Source organism: Rhamphochromis longiceps, linkage group LG2 (genome assembly GCF_057381845.1).
Source record: "Rhamphochromis longiceps isolate RC_006_pf linkage group LG2, R_longiceps_female_GT1.1, whole genome shotgun sequence".
Classification (NCBI taxonomy): Eukaryota; Metazoa; Chordata; class Actinopteri; order Cichliformes; family Cichlidae; genus Rhamphochromis; species Rhamphochromis longiceps.
This window is the reverse complement of record NC_140558.1, coordinates 40,781,922-40,803,412: the sequence shown is the minus strand read 5'-3', so window position 1 is coordinate 40,803,412 and position 21,491 is coordinate 40,781,922. Positions and strand designations below refer to the sequence as shown.

The 21,491-nt window shown below is 39.6% G+C and overlaps 1 protein-coding gene across 6 annotated transcripts in view; it reads left to right on the top strand.

The window, feature by feature from the left end:
- Positions 1 to 1,961: 1,961 nt before the first annotated feature.
- The window catches only part of med12 (mediator complex subunit 12), a 38,793-nt gene continuing 19,263 nt past the window's right edge, over positions 1,962 to 21,491 (top strand). For all 6 annotated transcript variants that reach the window (XM_085429051.1, XM_085429050.1, XM_085429047.1 and 3 more), the window contains exons 1-17: positions 1,962 to 2,119; positions 2,804 to 2,908; positions 3,027 to 3,218; positions 8,905 to 9,064; positions 9,215 to 9,390; positions 9,992 to 10,102; positions 14,845 to 15,117; positions 15,230 to 15,376; positions 15,846 to 15,945; positions 16,029 to 16,165; positions 16,532 to 16,663; positions 17,544 to 17,670; positions 17,870 to 18,099; positions 18,197 to 18,256; positions 18,360 to 18,533; positions 19,485 to 19,629; positions 20,535 to 20,653. In XM_085429051.1, coding sequence (XP_085285177.1) covers positions 2,018 to 2,119; positions 2,804 to 2,908; positions 3,027 to 3,218; positions 8,905 to 9,064; positions 9,215 to 9,390; positions 9,992 to 10,102; positions 14,845 to 15,117; positions 15,230 to 15,376; positions 15,846 to 15,945; positions 16,029 to 16,165; positions 16,532 to 16,663; positions 17,544 to 17,670; positions 17,870 to 18,099; positions 18,197 to 18,256; positions 18,360 to 18,533; positions 19,485 to 19,629; positions 20,535 to 20,653 — 2,490 coding nt within the window. In that variant the 5' untranslated portion in view covers positions 1,962 to 2,017. The remainder of the gene's footprint in view (positions 2,120 to 2,803; positions 2,909 to 3,026; positions 3,219 to 8,904; positions 9,065 to 9,214; positions 9,391 to 9,991; positions 10,103 to 14,844; positions 15,118 to 15,229; positions 15,377 to 15,845; positions 15,946 to 16,028; positions 16,166 to 16,531; positions 16,664 to 17,543; positions 17,671 to 17,869; positions 18,100 to 18,196; positions 18,257 to 18,359; positions 18,534 to 19,484; positions 19,630 to 20,534; positions 20,654 to 21,491) is intronic.

Below are 21,491 nucleotides of genomic sequence, written 5' to 3'. Positions count from 1 at the left end.
GGGAATACCTTTAATTTATGAAACTTGAACTATTCCACATAATGCAAAAGTTACACTGCATTTCATTTGGAGTAACCTTTGTGTGTGTTTTCTCGGACCCCCAAATGATTGCATATCAGACTCAGAATGTTAATATTTTTTGCCCAGGATTTACCTCCTCATCACACACCTTACAATAACCTTACCTGCTGCCTTCATGCTATAATGTATACTTGAAGAGAGTCCACAGTGTTTTTGTGTTGTAACTTTTTATTTTATTTTTTTGGAGGAAAATATTTGAAATGTTTGACTAACTGTGAAGTTTTTTCTTCTTAAAAGCTCAGACTCTGACTTCCTCAGTCCGAACTGGAGGGACAGATTTTCATATTACACTGAGATAACTGCTAATGTGCTGAAACTGGAGTTAAATATGGAAAATTTTCTGGAAGATTATTTCTGAAGACATCTTAAAGAAATTACAAGAAAGCTTGCCTGAGTTCGGACTGTGTTTAAGAATAAAAGTGCTCATACCAAATATTGACTTTCCAGTTAGTTAGAGATGTACAAACTTATTTTGCCGTATTACACCATGTATAAAAACCATGTATATTTATTTTGTATATCTGTGTGCGTGCGTGTGTTGACTAGGCTTTAAAGGTTAAATGGGAGACCACAAATTATGCAGGATGTAGATTTTTTTAGTCAGACATTAAAGCTAAATACCCCCTAATTAAATCTAATATTATATAATAGCCTAATAACCAAATACACGTGAGTGTTTTTAATAGCACACTTTTAATCAGAAAGGAAAAACATTATTTGTTCTCTATTTACTTACTAGAGCAGGGGTCAGCAACCTTTAACACCCAAAGAGCCATTTGGACGCAATTTCCACGCAAAAGAAAACACTGGGCGCCGCAAATACTTTTTGACATCTAAAATGAAGATAACACTGTATATATTGTTTTTTTTTTTTTTTACCTTTATGCTTTGTGTGAAGAACTAAGGTGTGTTGCTTAAATCCATGAAGTGCTACAGAGAAAATTACATTTTATTTATGTAATGAACACACTTTGAACTCTTAAAGAAATATAACAAAAGCAAAGACACGCAGCTGAACTAAAATGATCCAGCAAACAAAAACTGTTGTGAGCCGCCACCCTTATATCGCCTTTGGACTTTTGGAGCCTTGACCTGACTGTTAAAAAAATTATTGGAAAATGAAAAGCAGATGTTTGCAAAATTCTGCCTAAATATGTATTTTACCCGGTTAATGTGTGCAGCCCCGCTGCAGGGGAGGCGGACGCACCTGAGCGGCGCCCGCAATCACGCCTTAACGTCTGTGCTCTCTATGCTGTTGTGTTGGTGTGTGTCGGGCAGTGAGCTGAAAAGCTACAGCCGGCTGTATGCGTACAGCACCCGTGTGTGAAAAGTGGTCAATAAAGAGATGCTGAAAAGCCTGTTCATGGAAACATCGTCGGGTCTGCCGTGATATGTTTACAACGGGACTTCTGCTCCTGAACCTCTGCGCACAGCGTCTGCAAATCGAGGCTGTACGAAGTCACTTTCAACTTTACGCAGGACTGTAAGCTGTCGTCTGTGAGGCGTGAGCGCTGTTTGAGCGGCTTATTTTGAGCGATCAAAAAAATAATAGAATATCATTTTAGATTTATATTTCAATATCACAATAATCTTCCAATTTAGAACTACAAGTTAAAAAAGAACTAACATAAGTAAAATACACAAAAGCTAATTACTTAAAAAAACTAATTTATTTTCCCAAACCACGCGGAGCCGCACTAAAAGGACTAAAGAGCCGCCGGTTGCCGACCCCTGTACTAGAGTAACTTCTTCTTCTGTATAGGGTCTACTGGCGGTTTACTAGAGTAACTAAAAAGCACAAAGCTTTTTATGCAATTTAGTTTCCCTGACTTTTATTTTGAAGTTCACGACTGGAACCCTGCCGGAAGTGAGTTTGGCTGTTGTAGCTCGCCCCAGGCTGCTGGAAGGAGGAAAGCCTTAGCTGTGATGCCGCTGGATGATGGCTGCTTTCGGGATCTTAAGTTACGAACACCGTCCATTAAAGCGGCCCCGACTCGGCCCCCCGGACGTTTATCCGCAAGATCCAAAGCAAAAAGAGGTCAGATTTGACGACGTGCTCCCTGAACGGCCGGGAGTAACGTTTTCTCGAGGAAAATTGTAGGCAGAGGAGCTGTGCGAGCTAACACTAGCTTGCAGTCCTGTGAACGGTCTGGGCCTAGCAATAACAATGAACAGAACCTAGTTGTCAGTTTGTTAGCTAGCTTGCCCTTCTTAGTTGACAATCAGCTACTTGGTAAGATCGCTGAGTTTGCTAAGCTAACTCTTCGGGTGGCGGATGCGTTGCAGTTTGATATAAACTGCAGCCATTGTCTTACTGTGTGGTTTTAAACAATATGCGCTCGGTGTTGGATTGTGCGTGACTGTTTCTGTTTAATAGCCATATGGTTTGTTTTTACGAATAACCAGACCTTCAAAGCTAATCTTTATTACCAGCAAGCTGTAAATTATTTGCTGAGTTTTTAGACTGGAGTTTGGCCTAGCTGAGGTATCCCTGTTCGTTCATATCCAGCAATAACCTGATGTAATCTGTTGATGCAAATGGAAAAAGTGACTCTTTATGTTTCCCCAATAATAATTAAAAAAATGTTTTTATTGTTATTTATGTTTACGTCATGTCTGCAAAACCAATCAACCACACATCCTGACTTTCTCAGTGGTCTGGGATCTCAAACACTAACGTCGCATGAAAAATATCATTTCTCTTCGCTGAAATGTGTTTCAGGATGAGTTGACTGCATTGAATGTGAAGCAAGGATTCAATAACCAACCAGCTGTATCCGGTGATGAACATGGCAGTGCCAAAAATGTCAACTTCAACCCTTCCAAGGTAATGGCTCATTTTAACACAGCTCCTGCTCTAGCATACCATTCACAACTGGATAGATTCTCCCCCCCCCTCCCTGCTGGATTTTGGCCATCTTACATGTTCCCCTCTCTCTTTATAGATCAGCTCAAACTTCAGCAGCATTATTGCAGAGAAGCTGCGCTACAGCACGTTTCCAGACACAGGGAAGCGTAAACCACAGGTCAACCAGAAGGATAATTTCTGGCTTGTCACAGCGAGGTCACAGAGCTCCATCAATAACTGGTTCACGGATTTAGCTGGGACTAAACCTCTGACACAGCTGGCTAAAAAGGTAAAACTTAAAACCCTTGTTTATTATTTATTATTGGGCATTCCTGTAATTGGTTTCCTAGTTGAGCACAAGTCATTAAGCCACCTAGTTAGTGAGTTAATTGTTTTTAAATTTATGATATGAAGTAAGTACACATTAAAGCATAGTTTAAATTCCTGGGCTGTGGAGAAGCAAAATCACAACAACAACTACACTTTAAGTCTTCCCAAAGCATGCAGGAGGAAAGCCTCAAGTTCAGAGAACCTGAAAAGTTATTAATGATTTTTAATGTGCTTCAGTAGCCAGAAAAGCTACTGGGGGGGATGGTAGGTCTGACCACAGTGCCATATTCTTCTCCAGAAAGCTGACTAAAAGCGACTGAGACGTCAGTAAAAGCATGAATATAAAAAAAACATTGATTCCAAATAGTCAAGAACAACATTTAATGGCAGCTCTAAATAATTTCGATTGGAATAGCATACTATAATATGATGACACTAATAAATGTTGTGATCTATTATACTCTTCTATTAAAGGGGTCTTGTCACAGTTTCAGAACGAGAGCCATTGAAAGAAACGAGTTTATTCCTTGCTTTGGATTAATACTGAGTGTAAACAGCTTATGAGACTCAGAGACCAGTTACTTAAAACATTGTTACAATCTGGATTAAATACTGATTGATTACATTTTATATCTGCAAGGAATAAAGTCGCACAGACTTTGAGAATGGCAAAAGCAAATTTTTTTTCATGACTGTAATTAATATTGCTAAAGGAAATTGTAAGCTAATTTGGGAAAATATTAACTCCTTGGTAACAGTAAGCATAATGCTGATAAAGACCTTGAACTTAAATTTGCCAGTGAGCTGGTATCAGAGCCTCTCAGCCTAGCTACTAAATTAAATGATTTTTTTTCCAAAGTACTATTAATGAAATTGCACACGTGTTTTCTAATTCTTGTGACCCTCAACAAAATATTGGGAATACTGACACCAAAGAGGATGTTTCTTCTGAAGATTCAAAGTTCAACATTTGAAAAATTACAGAAAATGAAGTAGAAAATATAATCTCTAAATTAAAAAGTTCTAAAGCAAGGGATGAGTGTGGGTTTCATACCAATTTCTTGAAGTATTATAAATCTTGTCTTTTGGTGCCTGTGACCCATCTTATTAATTTATCAATGACGCAGGCAGTCGTTCCTCTGAGTTGGAAGGTGGCAAAAGTTACACCAATTTATAAATTGGGTGATAAATAGACCCTGCTAACTATCGACCTATTAGCATACTCCCCATCTTTTCAAAGATAGCAGAAAAGTGGGTTGCTAAATCATTGAACATCTTAATGACTCCAATTCGGGTTTCGCACTCTTCACTCAACTGAAACGGCTGTCTGTGTTTTTGTTGAGAGAGTGAAGTCTTACTTAGACAAGAGCAGTTACGTTGCGGCTGTTTTTCTTGATTTCCGTGCGTTTGACACTGAATCATCTTAAGCTCTTGTCTAGACTGTCAACATTTAACTTTAGTAATCACACCGTTAAATGGATACAGTCTTATCTATCAGATAGAAAACAATGCGTGCTAATAAAGAATAGCAAGTCACCCTATCTTTACTGTGCGCAAGGTGTCCCCCAGGGTTCAATTCTAGGCCCCCTGTTATTTTCACTTTATGTAAATGCCTTGCCCAATGTGTGCAAAAATGTGGACACGATTATGTATGCTGATGATATGGTAATTTTTACACAAGCCAAAACTGCTGATGATGCAGCCCATCAGCTTTCATTGGCATTACATGATTTACAAAAATGGCTGAATGACTCATGCCTGTGCCTTTATGTTAAAAAGACCGTATCAATGTTTTTTAGTAAACCTAAAACAACCGTGGCTGCAGTAAAAGTTTTCTTGGGTGCACAAGAACTAATTAATGTTGAGGAATTTAAGTGTTTGGGAGTGCTACTAGACTCAAAATTATCCTTTAAAAAACATGTTAAAAAAGTAGTGAAAACTGTAAATGTTAATATAGAACTTTAGACATATCTGCACATCATTAACAGACACAGCAGCGATTACATTCCTGCTCTCTATGATACCGGCTCATATTGAATATTGTGTTACAAGATGGTCCTATACGAGCTCTGCTGCTATTGGGCCAATCGAAGTGTGCTACAAAAGAGCATTGAAAATATTACATAAGAAACCTTTTTTATATTACCATTGTCAAATTTGAGATAAATACAAGTTTCTAAATTTTACTAATTTCAAATGATTTAAATCTGCCTGTCTAATATACAACGTTATACATGGTCTGGTGCCTCCACCAATCAGTGATTTTATTAAACAAAAGTCTAGCAGTGTTGCCGGGTCTCGACTGACTCGAGCCACTGAGAGATGTAATTGTGAATTGGCATTTAGACGGAGCACCTTTTCATAGATGCTTTGTCATATCAGGGAGTGAGCTTCTGGAATACTCTTCCACTGTCAGTGAGGGAAGTACAAGTCTCCCAATCTTTAAGAGTCACTTAAAAGGGTGGCTCAGGGACACACAAACATGTGATCATGTTTAATTAATCATGCTTTATATTGGACATGAGAAAGAGTTAGTGTATTACAACTATTAGTGTAATGGGTCAGTGCAATATCAGGACAGTCAGGGCATGTGTAATTTTGGGGTTTTTGCAATATAATTGATGTGTTTCCATTATTGTTATCTATATTGTCCTCTCTTGTCCACTCTTCTTGTCATTGTTTGTTCTAATATAATGTGCTCACTGTTTTTGTCCTTGTCACCTGACCTGTAAATAGTGTCTCTGTATGTTTTTACTAACTTGTGTGTAACACCAACCTGCCAGAGGGTCTGCAGATGCAAATTAGCCCAAGGCTATAATCTGTCATATTTACATTTGTTAACTTGTTCATTAATATGTATTGCCCCTCTTTCTAAATAAAATAAATAAATAGATAAATAAAAGAGACTTTAATGTTTAGCCAGCAGGCATGCCAAGTGGATCCATGTTTCAAATTATGGGGCATTTTCTTAAAGGTTGATGAATAACAGGGGAATGTATGCCTGCAGAGATTGCATGTTACCGTTTTAGGATTGTCTTTTGAAATGGTACTTACTGAAATGGTCCCACACTTTGGATTTCCTGCATGTTTAATAGCTATATAACCATAAGGAGCAGCAGTTTGAAGTTTAGTGGCTCTTTTGCCTCTTCAAGTTGAAATGTGATGTTGTGTGCTCTACTAGATAAGCTATTAACAGAGCTGAGTGTTGTAGAATATCATTTATAAGTTGTCATTTTTTGTGTTATATATATGTGTGTGTGTATATATATATATGTATTAAATAGCAGAGAGCAGGAATAAATGGCAAACAGGAGAAATATATACAAAAATAAGAGAAAGGCACACATTGTAGAACATGGCCTGGTACTTATATACTGCCTTTCAACTGCAAATCTCATTTACCCAATAACACAGACATATACTGCTTAAGATTTCTAACATTTACACACACACTTGCACCCTGATGGATGCATCAGGGACAAGTGGTTCAGTATCTTGTTAAAGGATACTTCTGCATGAGGACCAGAGGAGTCTACCAAACTTACAACTGGGCACTCCACCTGAGCCACAGCAACAACTATATTTTTTGCTAGCTATATGAATTTGTAGGTTTTTTTTAAACCTAGTGATTTTAGCTAATAACAGTTTTTTGTTGTTGTTGTTGTTGTTGTTTTTTTTTTGTTTTTTTTTATTGAGCTGACTGAAGTTGATAGGCTTGGTTTGAAAGCTTTTCCTAGTGAGACAGAACTTAGTATTTATTATTGAGCAACAGTATGAGGAGTCATCAACTCCTCATACTCTTAGGTTGCTTCTCAACCCAAGAGAAGCAAATGGAGTGTGTATATAAAGCCCAGGTGAGGTCATCAAAGAGGACTCTTGATGATGTTATAGAAAGCATCTGGGGGTAAACCACACCAGAGCGTGGCAGATGAGGTCGTGATCAAAAGAAATGGTGGAGTTAAAAAAGATCAAAATATAAAAATATTGTTGGCAAAATCCTTACGTGTACATGACCATGAGAAGAAAGTGTGTTGGTTCTGTAAAAGCTGAAGGAGAAAAGGCAGCAGTTTGAATGAGTGTAGAGAAAATAATTCCTATATTAAACAGAACTCCCCTGTTTGGTTGAGATGTTACGAAACAGGAACAATTCAAAAGTGCTTTTTAAATAGCCTAGTTAAGAAAACGTAATGCTTTTGTGTAAATCAAGCCTTTTGTTAGTCTTGTTTGGGTGTATTGACCCAAAACACAATGCATGTCTTTATTTGAAAGTGTCAGCAGCTTATTTTTCTTTTTTTAAAGAACTACGAAATCTGTTAGTCATAGATCGTCTGAATTGTTTTGTTCAATATTGTGAAATTATTCTCCAAGTAAGTGCTCTTACAAATTGAAGCATATAGATTTTGAAGTTTTAAAGCATCGAAATAAATGAAAGGTGAGCTTTGTGTGTGTTTTCAAGCAAGCTGCTTATCATTTTACCTGCACATTGCAGTTTTTAAAATTATTTTATTGCTTAACATACTTCACTGTGCCGTGATAAACTGGCTGGATTTATTAAGGACTTTGGCAGATCATTTTTCCCGAAGGATAACAATTCCAGGTTTCTCCTTGGCTGCGTTTTAGGTGTTTTCTTTCTCACCATTTATTTTCAAAGCAGATCAAGCAATGAATGAAATGATTTCTGAAGACTGGAGCCATATAGTTTAGGAATAACATACATTCCTGATATGTATGCTACATTTTGATGAAGAAACGTGACAGAATGAGGTGAAGTTACTGAGGTCTCATCCTGGGAACAATTAAAAGAATGATACCCTAATAAAATAAAAGTAATATAAATATATGTAATTAAACATTAATGTTAATAATAATATAGATAGACATAATAAATAAAGGAATTATTAAATAATAATGGCTTACTAAGAAGTCTATAAAAAGTGCAGAATGCAATTTGTGTGTATTTAGAGGTGTGGCAATTTGACACAGTTCTACAGTCTCTCTTAATTTTATCCATGTTAAACATTTTATTAATGGCCGTCATCACTGTGGATATTTTTAGTCTTATTATGTTATTTCTTCCTTTTTAACTTATGATTAAGGTTCTTTTAGCTCTTTATCACAGTGGTTTTGAGCAGTTTGCCAGCACACGGGGCGATCGTGGCTCAAGAGTTGGGTGTTCGTCTTGTAATCGGAAGGTTGCCGGTTGGAGCCCCGGCTCGGACAGTCTCGGTCGTTGTGTCCTTGGGCAAGACACTTCACCCGTTGCCTACTGGTGATGGCCAGAAGGGCCGATGGCGCGATATGGCAGCCTCGCTTCTGTCAGTCTGCCCCAGGGCAGCTGTGGCTACAACTGTAGCTGCCTCCACCAGTGTGTGAATGGGTGGATGACTGGGTGTGTAAAGCGCTTTGGGGTCCCTAGGCAGGACTAGTAAAGGCGCTATACAAATACAGGCCGTTTACCACACAATTAAGATAACACAACAAAATAAATATCAGCCACTGCAATCAGAAAATGCTGTCATTTTTACATATAAGGAGATGAAGATATCAGTCAGATATAGCAATATTGTTCGGTCAGTGTACTCCTGCTTCCCTGTCAGCAGTTCAATACAGCACTCCATTAAATTTGTTGCTAAATCTTTTTACAGGTACCGATCTTTAGCAAGAAGGAAGAGGTTTTTGGATACTTGGCCAAGTACTCAGTCCCTGTAATGCGTTCAGCATGGATGATTAAGATGACCTGCGCATATCATGCAGCTATCACAGAAACTAAAGTCAAGAAGAGGCATGTGATTGACCCGTGCATAGGTGAGCATGTTACTTGGGTCTTTTCAGTCTCGAGGGATCATTTGGCTAAACGATATAATTTTACCTTTCATTTGATATTGTGACATCATGTATTAGATATGTATTAGCTGTGAAAGTAATTTCTTTGTGTGTGTATGTGTGTTTGTATAGAATGGACCCAAATCATTACCAAGTATCTCTGGGAGCAGCTTCAGAAGGTGGCTGAGTTTTACAGACAGTTTCCCAGCCAAGGCTGCAGCTCACCCCTGCCAGCTAATCCCCCTGATGTGGAGACGGCCATGAAGCAGTGGGAATACAACGAGAAGCTGGCCATGTTCATGTTTCAGGTCAGCTCACACTCTCAAGTCTGCTGCTGAAAAAGTCTTGGAGTTAAAATGCTGCAGTTGAGCTTTGGTAGTTACACGAGTTACCTGCTGTGCACAAACTTAATGACGCTCCATGGCAACATTTAGGTTTTGATGAATCGCACTGGTTTATTATACTATTTTATCTTTGAGTCACAAGCGTGCAATTTGTAACAAATATTTATCATATTTAATTCACTAAATTGTGCCGTCTGTAATTGATATTTAAATTTAAATGGACGTGTTACAGACGCTGATTGATGCTTTGAACTTCAGGGTTGTTGCTGTATCAATAGTTTCTCTTCTAAAAATTATCATTTGTTTTAGATCTGGAAAGTTTTGAGGTTAGATGTTGCCAAAGGATGTTGCTCTTGCATGTATGTGCAGCATATTCAGTCATATTAATCTCAGTAGTCTTCTGAGTGGATGATATGAAGTCTGAGGCAGCTACTGTGTTCTGTGTATATATGATGATGTTGAAAATGTTCTAATTTAATACATTTTTCAGCCACACAAAGGAGACAGTGTGTAGGAGTGTTAAGATCTGCATAGTATTAAGCTGGAATTGTGTTTCTGTGCTCAGGATGGTATGTTAGACAGACACGAGTTCCTGACGTGGGTGCTGGAGTGTTTTGAGAAAGTCCGGCCTGGTGAAGATGAGCTTCTCAGACTACTTTTGCCCCTTTTACTACAGGTATACACATCTGCTCATTCACTGTCACCTCATTATGAACCTCAGTCTTTAGTTTCAATCTAACCTCATCACTCGTGCTTTAATGGATCACATTTGCGAAACCTGCACTCCTCCTTAACATTCATACAGCTGTGCAGATACACCCACCCACCTGCTCTGTGGTATGACGTGCTTCTACAGCTGTCACCACTTTATCCTGTTTTGTTTCTTCGTGTGATGGCAGTAACCTTTGGTGACCGCACCCACCGGGGCCCACAGCCCTCATTTTGTTTCAATTTCTGTAGCTGACTGATGTGAATGAACACCAAGTGCTCTGGTTCAATTCAATTCAATTCAATTCAATCTTTATTGGCAGACTACATGTCCATAAAAACAAGACAAGAAACACACACACACAACTCCCCCCCCCCCCCCCCCCCACACACACAACACAAGGTATACCATTAAATATATATATGTATATAAATAAGTATATAAAGCATTTGTAAAAATATAAAACCATAATATACATAAAACACAATTACTTAAAATAAATCAATAAATACACAAACACTTTAACCAGTGCTTTCTGAGACTGGATGAGTAACGGGAACCACTCACTGTTGGATCTGTAAGTGCTAAAATTATACTGTTACTCGAACCATCCAGTCGTTCTCTAAAACTGAACATTAACTTTCTTAAAAGTGCTTTAAAAGTCCAAACACCCACAGCTACAAACATCTGACTGGCACTACCACTTCTAGGTATCCTGCAAAGGATTCTCATCGCATCATTATATGCAACATGCAGCTTCTGCATGCTACATTGTTTGTAGGATGACCACAAGGGGGCAGTATATAGCGGTGTGCAATACGCTTTAAACAAAGCCACTTTAACTGGAAGTGAACAAAAGCTGAATTTGCGTGCAATAGTATTTGCCTGCACATAGAGCTTACATCGTTGTCTGTATATGTCATCATCATCATTCATTTGCTCAGTAATAAAGTGACCGAGGTATTTCACCTTTTTATGAACTTCAAGAGTTTTTTGTGCCAGTTTAAACAAAGGGAAATTTAGCTGTTTATCCTGCTTGGTTCTACATATCAAAACAGCACTTTTAGCAGCATTGTACTCAATGTCATATTGCACACCATATTCAGTACAGACATTAAGAAGATCCTGTAACCCAGCACTGCTTGGACTAAAAACAACCAGGTCATCTGCATACATAAGATGATTTATCAGTGCTTCACCTAATATACACCCAGTGTTACAGGCTCTCAGCTGTATGGACAAATCATCGACATATAAATTAAATAAAATTGGAGACAAAATCCCACCCTGTCTGACACCATTGCTGACACCAAAGGGGGCAGAAATACTGCTTCCCCATTTAACCTGCATGTTCTGATGAGCGTACCAGTAAGAGAGAATCCTCACGATGTACTGAGGAACTCCCCGTGTCTTCAATTTATCAAAAAGTTTTCTGTGGTTCACTCGATCAAAAGCCTTAGAGGCATCAATGAAACACATGAGGACAGATGAATTTTTAGCCCTATACAACCTGACTATTTCCTTGAGTGCACATATGCACATGTCAGTGCCGTGCTTTGGTTTAAAGCCAAACTGATTATCCAGAGAAGAGATGAACACACTAACTCTATCAAACAGGATTCTTTCTAACACCTTAGATAAAATACTGGCTAGTGCAATCGGCCTGTAATTATCCAAACAGCTCACTTTTGCAGCTTTGTCTTTCATAACTGGTACCAGTAAAATACACAGCATTGAGTCTGGTAATATGCCATGAATCATAAACCCAGTGAAACAGAGTGCTAAAAGAGGAGCTAGCCTTAAACTAGCATGTTTTAAATGTTCTGCAGTGATGTGATCCAAACCAGAGGATTTATTATCAGACAACCTATGAATGGCTTCATATACTTCATGTGTCCTTACACTTATTGTGTCATTACTCATGTCAAGATTGTCCTCATATGGATCACTTTTTATACAGTTAAACAACGCACTGTAATGCTGTCTCCATAATGCTGCAATGTTATCTGCCCCAGAAACACCTTCAACAGTTGATGGTAGAGATGGTTTACAGTTATTAAGAGCTTTCACCTCTTTCCAAAAATCTGCCATATTATTACACAACATTTTCCTGGCCAAAGAATCTGCTCTCAGCATTTGCTCATTTTTAGTTATAAAGCGAGCAGCGTACTTATATCTGGCATTCGCACATTTTTTCTGTTCAAATTCTGGGCCTTGTTTAGGTCTTCCAGCCATGGCCCAACATTTATAAGCTATGTGAGCTTCATCATGGTACATGGATACATGTTCTTTCCAGCCAGGTCTGATGTTAGGTTTCTTATGCTTATATTGTTTATCAAGCAGTGTGCCACTTTCATGCAGAGCAGTCACTATATCATCATACATGGAGCAGAGTAAATGTTTATGCACAGCATTCTTACAGTTGACATCCTTGCACAAAATAGCTTCTTTCGGCAAAGAAATGTTGTTCAGATGTATATCGGTATTACTATGATAAGCTAAGAAATCATCTTCACTACAAGCTGACCAGTCTAATTTTACACTGGTAGCAATATTAGCAATATTGTTTCCAGTTGTTGCTGGCATTTGTTCCACATTCACAGTAAAACCAAAAGGTATATGATCTGACACAGTTACCTCATACCTAATAGTCATGTTTGCTAAAGCTGCATGTCCATCAGCTGTACAGATACAGTGGTCCAGCCATGATGTACTATGCCAGGCTTCACTTATGTATGTATAGCTATCTGCAGGCAGTAACACTTTGGTAGACAAGATAAGATTATTAACTTGACAAAAATGAGTTAAGTGGTCAGCAAACTGAGAACTGCTGTCTGTGAGATCAGCATTAAAATCACCCAAAACATATATGCTGTAAGTATCATTGTCTTGAATAAATGCATTAATAAAAGCCAGCCTACTGAGGTATTCTTGCTCATTTTGACAAGATTCATAGGGAGTATAAATATTAAGAATGATAAAACTACTATTGTTCTGTGTATATTGTATACCAATACACCAGTCTACATCCAGTCTAATGGGCTTTATCACAGGGTCTATTTTTTTGTCCCAAAGCACAGCAACCCCTCCAGGTATTCTGCCTCTGACTATAGCTGTGCTGAGATCAGTTGTTGATTCCCCCACTCCCAAAAAACTTGCATTTAGACAGTTAAGTTTTCCCAGGTCCTGTTTGGACAACCATGTCTCCTGCAAGCATAAAATGTCACATTCTGCAAGCAGACTGTCCACAACAATCCGTCGAGCTTTGTCCCCTGCACTCTGTCCCAAACGTAGACCACGACAGTTGTAAGATAATACCCGAATAGACATCTTCATGTTGATACGTTGGTACCAAAAGGCGCAGTTATCTCCCCTGCTGGATCCACTGAGCTTGGCACCACCGTACCGGGCTTACGAGGTTCATAAAAACGCCGGACCAGAGCCCCTTCAGGCCAGAGTTCAGGATTGTACATTTCACCCACATCATTACATTCAGCAGTAACCTTGAAAGAGCTGAACCTGCTACGTTTACTAGCAATTTTTTGACAGGTCACATCTCTTTTAAGTTTCTCTCTCAAATACAGAGCAAGAGTTTCTGCATCTACATCCAGGGCAAATTTAGTGGCAAACACGCTCACCAATTTAGTTTTCACAGTTCTGATTGTACTCACAGCTCCAGTGCCGATAATCGATACAGGTCCAGGCCTCTTATTGTGTCCAGTGGTAGCAGCATGCATTCCTGAACCTGAATTAACCTTCTCCAGCTTGTGACGAGGCTTGCCATTTTTCACAACTTTACTCCATTGTGGAGAGCATGTAGAAAGCACTGTCTCAACGGGATCCTCCGTTGTTGCTGTAGTTTCCATATTACGGCCTCGGGCTGTCGTCGGAGCCCGATCTTGACCACATAGCAACATCTCCGGACAAAACGCTGACACTGTGCTTGTTGTCCCAGTCCTTGAAGCAGCCAAAGCTCCGGCTCCCTGCCTTCCGCGCGGGCCGCCTTTACTTCGATTCCCCCACCGCTCCTCTGCGTGTTTCCCCAGGGGAAAGTGGGAAGCGGTCCCCGACCCCTGAGCATTCAGCATAACAGGCTCAGCCGGTACCTCAGGCTGACACTCAAGAACAGTCACACGTTGGTCGACCTCCACAGCATTGGTCATAACTTGCTCGCAGACATCCGCCTGTAGTTTAACTACATGTTTTAAAGCACCCACCTCAGCACACAGCTGGTCCATTCGCCGTAGTAGACAACACACATCCATGCTGGAGTATGTAACAGGCGGCAGATCATCCAGGTGATGAGAGACAAATCTTGGGATATTCTCCCCACACTCATTCAGCACTTTAAGACAGAGTTTAATATTGTTGGCGTCTTTATGCTGTCCTTTATATCCAACGCACCGCTGTGAGGTAGTGGGGCAGAGCTCAAACAAAACTTTCTTGGAGGCTTCAATCCCCTCGGATTCAAATGTGTTCGTGGCCAACAACACAATTTCATCCTGACTTAAAGTTTTGATTTTTACAGCAAGGAAATTAAGTAGTTCATCCTCTACAATTACCCTTCCATCAGTTGTTTTATATATCTCTGGTTTTAATCGTGACCGTTTGAAAGTCGGAGCTACGTCTGCACCACCACCTGCTACATCCGCCATATTAATCAAATCAAACATATGGTTAATGCTGTGAATCTCTCCTCTGTGCCACAGTACTCGGGGGAATTCGTGCAGTCTGCTTACTTGTCACGAAGACTGGCTTACTTCTGCACGCGCCGCCTCAACTTGTTGCTAAGTGACGGGAGCCTGGGCCCCGGCACAGGAGGGCATCCAGCTCACGGCATCTTGACACAGCAAAGCAACGCTCTGCCCTCCACACCAACCTCCCAGCCAGCGGGAGGGAACCAGCCCCAGACACCTTTTACAGACTTCTATATCTGTCCACAGCACAGGCCTCTGGTGTTTGGTCTCAGCTGCATGTTACAGGTATTCTATGTCCAATTTCATTCTCATGTACTTAATACATGGTTTCTAAGCCCGGTATTTATTCCTTTATTCCTTCTCCCTGCCCCTCTCTCTCCTGTCATTGTCACATTAGAGCATTGTGTTGTGCTGTCCCAGTGCTCTTGTGTGGCATTACTCTTTAACAGACAGCAGAAACAAGACTGGTTCCCCTCTCGACCTCCTGCCCATCGCTCCTTCCAGCTTGCCAATGCCAGGAGGCAACACTGCCTTTACACAGCAGGTACCTCCATCCATACTCACATTTTCCTTTTTTTGTATGTGAAATTATTCATATGGTGCTCAAAAAAAAAACCTCATGGGCTTTTCTTTCATTTGTTTGCAATTAAAGTCATTGTATTGGCTTTTCTAGTGCACAAAAGCAATGGATTCCAGTGTATTACAGTAAATCAATAAAGAACAAGAAATGCACAGAGCAAAACAGATTTGTGCACAAACAGGCTCCTAGTGCAGAAACACAAGGACAGTCTCTGAAGTACCAACAAAGCCAGTTTGAGCAAATGGAAGTTTGCGTTGAAATATATGTCAGGTGTTTGGAGATTCTCTACTTATAAACACAACTGTGCTTTACATAAACCTTCTTCACTACTTTTAATTGGTTATTTAGTTACCTCATAATCTTAAGATTTGTTGGCAGTCCCACAGGTTTTGGGTTTCAGTTTCTTGCCCTCTAACAGAGTGGTCTTTCACAGGTTCGTGCAAAGTTGCGGGAGATTGAGGAACAAATTAAGGAGCGAGGTCAGGCAGTGGAGTTCAGGTGGTCGTTTGATAAGTGCCAGGAGACGACAGCGGGTATGAACACTGTTTCTTTCACTCTTTAGATACTTGATTGCAGCTTTTAAGAACAAATTAAAATAATGTTGATCTTCTGGCAGGATTCACCATCGGAAGGGTTCTCCACACTCTGGAGGTTTTGGACAACCACAGCTTTGAGAAGTCTGACTTCAACAACTCCCTGGATTCACTGTACAACAGGATATTTGGTTCAGGCCAGAGCAAAGATGGCCACGAGGTAATGAGTTTGGTGTATATTTTAGTGAGTTAACAGTTAAATGCAGTTATAGTTAGTTACATTTTGTTTGGTATTCAGTTTAGTTCTAGTTTTCGAAGTAGTTTTGGTCGTTTCCAGTTTTGATTGAATGGTTCACTAAAGGCTAGGTTTTTATTTAAGTTAAAAGTGATTTTTCCCACAGTTGTTAGTTTAGTTTGAGTTAGCTTTAGTAGTTGCATGCTACAGGAGAGTACTGACCACGTTGTTGTTAATTGTAATAAAAAGCAGACTGCTGATGCCATGTGATTACCGATCATCAGATAATAGTGTGACACAGAGTGATGTTATTTTTGGAGATGTTGTCTCATAAAGCGTGTTTCTACCCAGATGTCACCTGATGATGATGCGGTGGTGACCTTGCTTTGTGAATGGGCTGTGTGCTGTAAGCGTTCAGGCAGACACAGGGCCATGGTTGTGGCCAAGCTGCTGGAAAAGAGGCAGGCTGAAATAGAAGCAGAGGTAAGAAACACACCGCCCTCCAATCTGAGTTCTGTTGTGCCGCTTCTGCACCTTTAGTGCAACTTCTGTCACAGAAACCTTATAATTTATTACATTTCTTACACAGGATATATTCAAATTTAATGACATCCGTGGCTGTCAGCCGCAGATCTAACACTAATAATTTTTGCCACGTTATTACTGTTACAGTTCCTTACCGAATGTTGCCATGCATGTCATCCATCATCATAACATCATCATCATCATCATATTTTAATATTTTCCTTTTGTGATGGATTTCACCATTCACTGTTTTTATGACTGGGCCTCTGTGCTGTGAAAATGCTTTCCAGACTGTCCCTTATAATTGCCGATACAAACTCCCTAAAACTTCCTCATGCAGGAGAAGAAAGCAGTGGGGACACAAATGAAACTGTTCAAATAAAATAAAAGGCAGAAATGCCATTTTACAGGGGGCTTACTATTAACATGACCCATTTGACAAAATTTGGTGGTGAATTTGCTGCATGCTTCATGACTTGCAGACATATTTGTGACATTTTGTGATTAAGATCACAGGTAAGCTCTCCATTCCCTACAACATAGCATGTATCTCCAGATAATGTGTGAATAGGGTTTTATTCTTTAGTTTATATTTTGAAGTCACGGTAACCATCTGTTGTGTCTGAACATATCAGTCTCTGATGTTGTTTATTTGTAGTTGTCGCATCCCTAATCTTTATCTTTTGAGTATAAGATTTAGTGAGAAGCTTTAAATGTGTATACACAGTTGACTTTCAGCGTGTGTGTAGATTTACTGTAAATCCAAAGAAACATGCTAAGTAAGAACATTTTTCTGAATTTAGCACTCAAAGACTGTCTGTTGCACATTTGTTTGCAGAGGTGCGGCGAGTCGGAGGTGGTGGATGAGAAGGGCTCTGTGTCATCTGGTTCCCTGTCAGCTGCCACACTGCCAGTCTTTCAGGATGTGCTGCTGCAGTTCCTCGACACTCAGGCTCCCACCCTGAGTGAGTCTTTCTTTTTGTTTGTTTCTTGCAGCGATGATTCTCTGATGTGTCACACATGATCTCAGTCTAAATATTGAACGAACTTTACGTCCTTTTGTCTTTGCCTTTTTACTTCATTACTCGTTGCATATTTATTCGAAATGATTTGGCAGGGGAAATCTGCTAATAAATTATTCAAATCCTCTTTTCCCCTTCACAGCGGAGCCTGGGAATGAAAGCGAACGCGTGGAGTTCTCCAACCTAGTCCTTCTCTTCTGCGAGCTCATCCGTCACGACGTCTTTTCCCACAATATCTACATGTGCACGCTCATTTCCCGTGGCGACTTGGCTTCTGACTCCCACCTGCCCCGCCCACGTTCACCCAGCGATGAGCCCTCTGATGAATCGGAGCGCAAAGAGCAGGATGCAGGCAGCAGTGTCAAGATGGAGGCATGTTGGAGGAATCTGTTGTCGATGTTGTGTAGAGTTACAGACACAGTAGCTGTGTGGTGTAAAAAGATAACATGAATTCTTGTTTGTTCAACAGGATACTGGCCTGTCGGAGTCCATGGAAATCGATCATAACTCCAGTGCTAATTTTGATGAGGTATATTTTTGCCAGAATTTACACACAAACACTAGGAGCCATTTCTGTCTGAACATTTTGGTGTTCCTCGCTTGAAGTAATTTCAGCCTTCTTTGTCCTGCAGATGTTCTCACCTCCAATGCACTGTGAAACCAAGGGAAGCCCCTCTCCAGAGAAGCCGGTTACAGATCAGGACAGCAAGCCCAACTGTAAGGACAAGGGTATGGACCCCGCCTTTCCTCAACTGTATGAGCAACCCCGTCACATCCAGTATGCCACTCACTTCCCTATTCCTCAGGTAAGAATCCTTACAGTGTGACTTTGAAAACAGAAATACCCGATACTCTCTCCTACAGGGACTTAAGCGCAGATATCTTCCTAATACACTGAAAGCACAGTATGACTCAGTGATATTATGTAGTAAATGATAAAGATGGAGAATAATCTTCTTCCTCTATACTTTGACAACATCTGAACTGGATGTTTGTCGGTACATCTGTTAGTTTTTATTTAGTTTCCTGAAACCCGTTTTCATTTTCAGTCTCAGTTTAACTATAGCCTAAATTACTGAAAAGCAAATTTACATTATGAAATCAACCCAGATCAACTCAGGTGGCCAAAAGAAAATATGTTTTGGTGGTTTCCTAGTTTCCTAATGAGGTCTGGAATTGTTTTTCAGCTATTTTAGATTTGATTTCCTTTTCCCATGAAGAGCTAGCTCTTACTCTCTGTATCAATAAAGTCTTGTATATTAACTTGATTTGTTTTGCAAGGTCTTTGTGAATGGGTGTAAATGCTATAAAAAATGACTTTGCTTAATACATGAAGTTGCACATACACTGAGGCCATTGAACTTTTGAATCTATTAAATCTTGGTCCCTAAATGTTGTTTAAATTATATAAATGATGCTTTATAATGTCATTGGTGGACAAAAAGCATTGATGTGAATAATTTCTAATATTAATATAGCTAAATGAATATGATATTTTTAATGTTATTTGTGAAATGGCTCTGTTTAGTGCTCGATGAGATTTTTTCATACACAGAATTATAACTGCTTTAATTCTGGACTCATTCACAGCATGATTTTAACACAGTTCAGTGTAAGATTCTTTTTTTGGGGTAGTTTTTATTGTCCTTATCAGCTGGTTTGAAAAGTTTGCTAAATTATTGCTCGTCTTTTTCTTTTGGTTCCTGTCGTTCTTGATTTTTATTGAAGTTCATCAGGATCTCTTTCTTTCTTTTTAGGAGGAAAGTGCCAGTCATGAATGCAACCAGCGTTTAGTGGTCCTCTACGGTGTGGGCAAACTGAGAGATGAGGCGAGACACACCATTAAGAAAATTACCAAAGACATCCTGAAGGTGCTAAACCGCAAAAGCACAGCAGAAACAGGTAACAGCGTTCCTCCTTTGACTGATGCTAAACATTTTCTGTTTGCTTCTCCGGGCATGAATTTTGTCTGGCAGTTTTATGTTTTTTTAAGATTACATTACAGTTTTATTTTACCTACTTTTCACCTTTAAGGATGAAAATGGGAGTCAGGGGGTTGTTTGAATGTTTTATACATGTTCCCCCAATTTGTTGACTGAATGTTTCCCCCGCATCTTTCTGCAGAATAATCCGTGTTTATCATATGAAAGATAATGTTTTGGCTGAAAGCAACATGGAAAACAGAAGCTTTATCATGTTTGGTTGTTTGTAAAACATTTTTCACACGTAGGGTAATTGCTTGCTTTCCCACTGTGGCCGTTCCAGCCGTTATCCGACTAATAATTCTCCTCTTTGTGTACTTTACATTTGTAACGCCTTTCTTCTGCCCTTCTTAAAAGAAAAAGCCCTCTTTTTTTCCCTTCTGTTCTCTATGAACCCTCAGGGGTTTACATCACTCAATCTTCTTTCTACCCAATTTCTATGCTAATAGCTTTCATCTGTTCACAGACACTTTATCTCAAATACACGTGACCTTATTAGTCTGATTTAAGGTTTTGGGAGTAATAATTGCACATACCAGAATGTTTTATGGCAGATTTCTGAGGTTGTGATGACCTTCCCTTCACAGCTATGTATCTCTTAAATAAAAAGTACCTCGTTCCTTTTCTTTAAAGTGCCTCCATAGCAATGTATTTTGCAGCGAAGCTTCGAAGTAGGCTGGAATAAGATAAGACTCCACTAGCTTAACTAGATTTCATGGCTGGCCTGTTTGGCGGACTGGAAAGAATACTGCTGACCAGCAAGAGTTGCTGCTTCCTTTTTTTTAAATTTCTTTTTCTTCTGTTTTTTACCCTCTGCATACACAGGAGGAGAGGAAGGACAAAAAAGGAAGAGGAGTAAGCCAGAGGCCTTTCCCACTGCAGAGGATATCTTCTCCAAATTCCAGCACCTCTCCCACTTTGACCAGCACCAGGTCACCTCCCAGGTTAGACAAGGAATTATTTTATCTTCTCATTGGAGTCGTGTTTTAGATTCTGTTATTGTTTAAACAGTAGCCAAATGGACCCGAAGGAATGACCTTTCAAATGTATCCGTATAAATATTTCTTCTGTAAGATGTCACAAAACAATTTAATGCCTCAGAACCAAAACAGCTCTGAGAAGGTTGGAACCTGAAAACCTGAGTTTATAAAATATAGCCATTGGCCATGCCATCAGCTGGTTTTTACTTTGCACCTTGAGGCCTTAACATTAGCATTTTGGCCATTTTAGTTTTGACTTGTTGGAGAAAGAAGTGTGAATATTTAGTCGGGTACCAGCTTGGTTAGCATTTAGCATGGTTCCATCTCACAGACCTGAGACAAGTCTATTCAGGGTTGAGTCGTTAAGGGCATCTGGTCTAAAAACACAAACTGGAGCGACCCCCTGTGTATAAGGGAGCAGCTGAAACAGCATTGGCTCTATTTTCAGCTCCTGAGATTGCCACTTGGTAAAAACGCATCATAATGTCATCTATTTAAATTATAAATGGCAGAGAATGCAGTCAGTCCTGAATAGTAAAGTGTTTTTAGTATTAGCCCACATATTATAAACTGTGTAAAACATTTTGAAAATTTCATTTGGAACTTTTTTACTTTATTAGTTGGACTCAAGTCTTCAAGGGCCTAATTCAGATTTCAGAAGCCTCAGGAGGCCAGACGTTGTCTCATAGTGTTTGGGGATTTACAGTTTAATACATAAGGATAACTTTCCACCACTTTACAGCTGAGTCGGTGTCTGTATTTATATTAAAGGAATCGTTTGACATTTTCTGAAATATGCTTA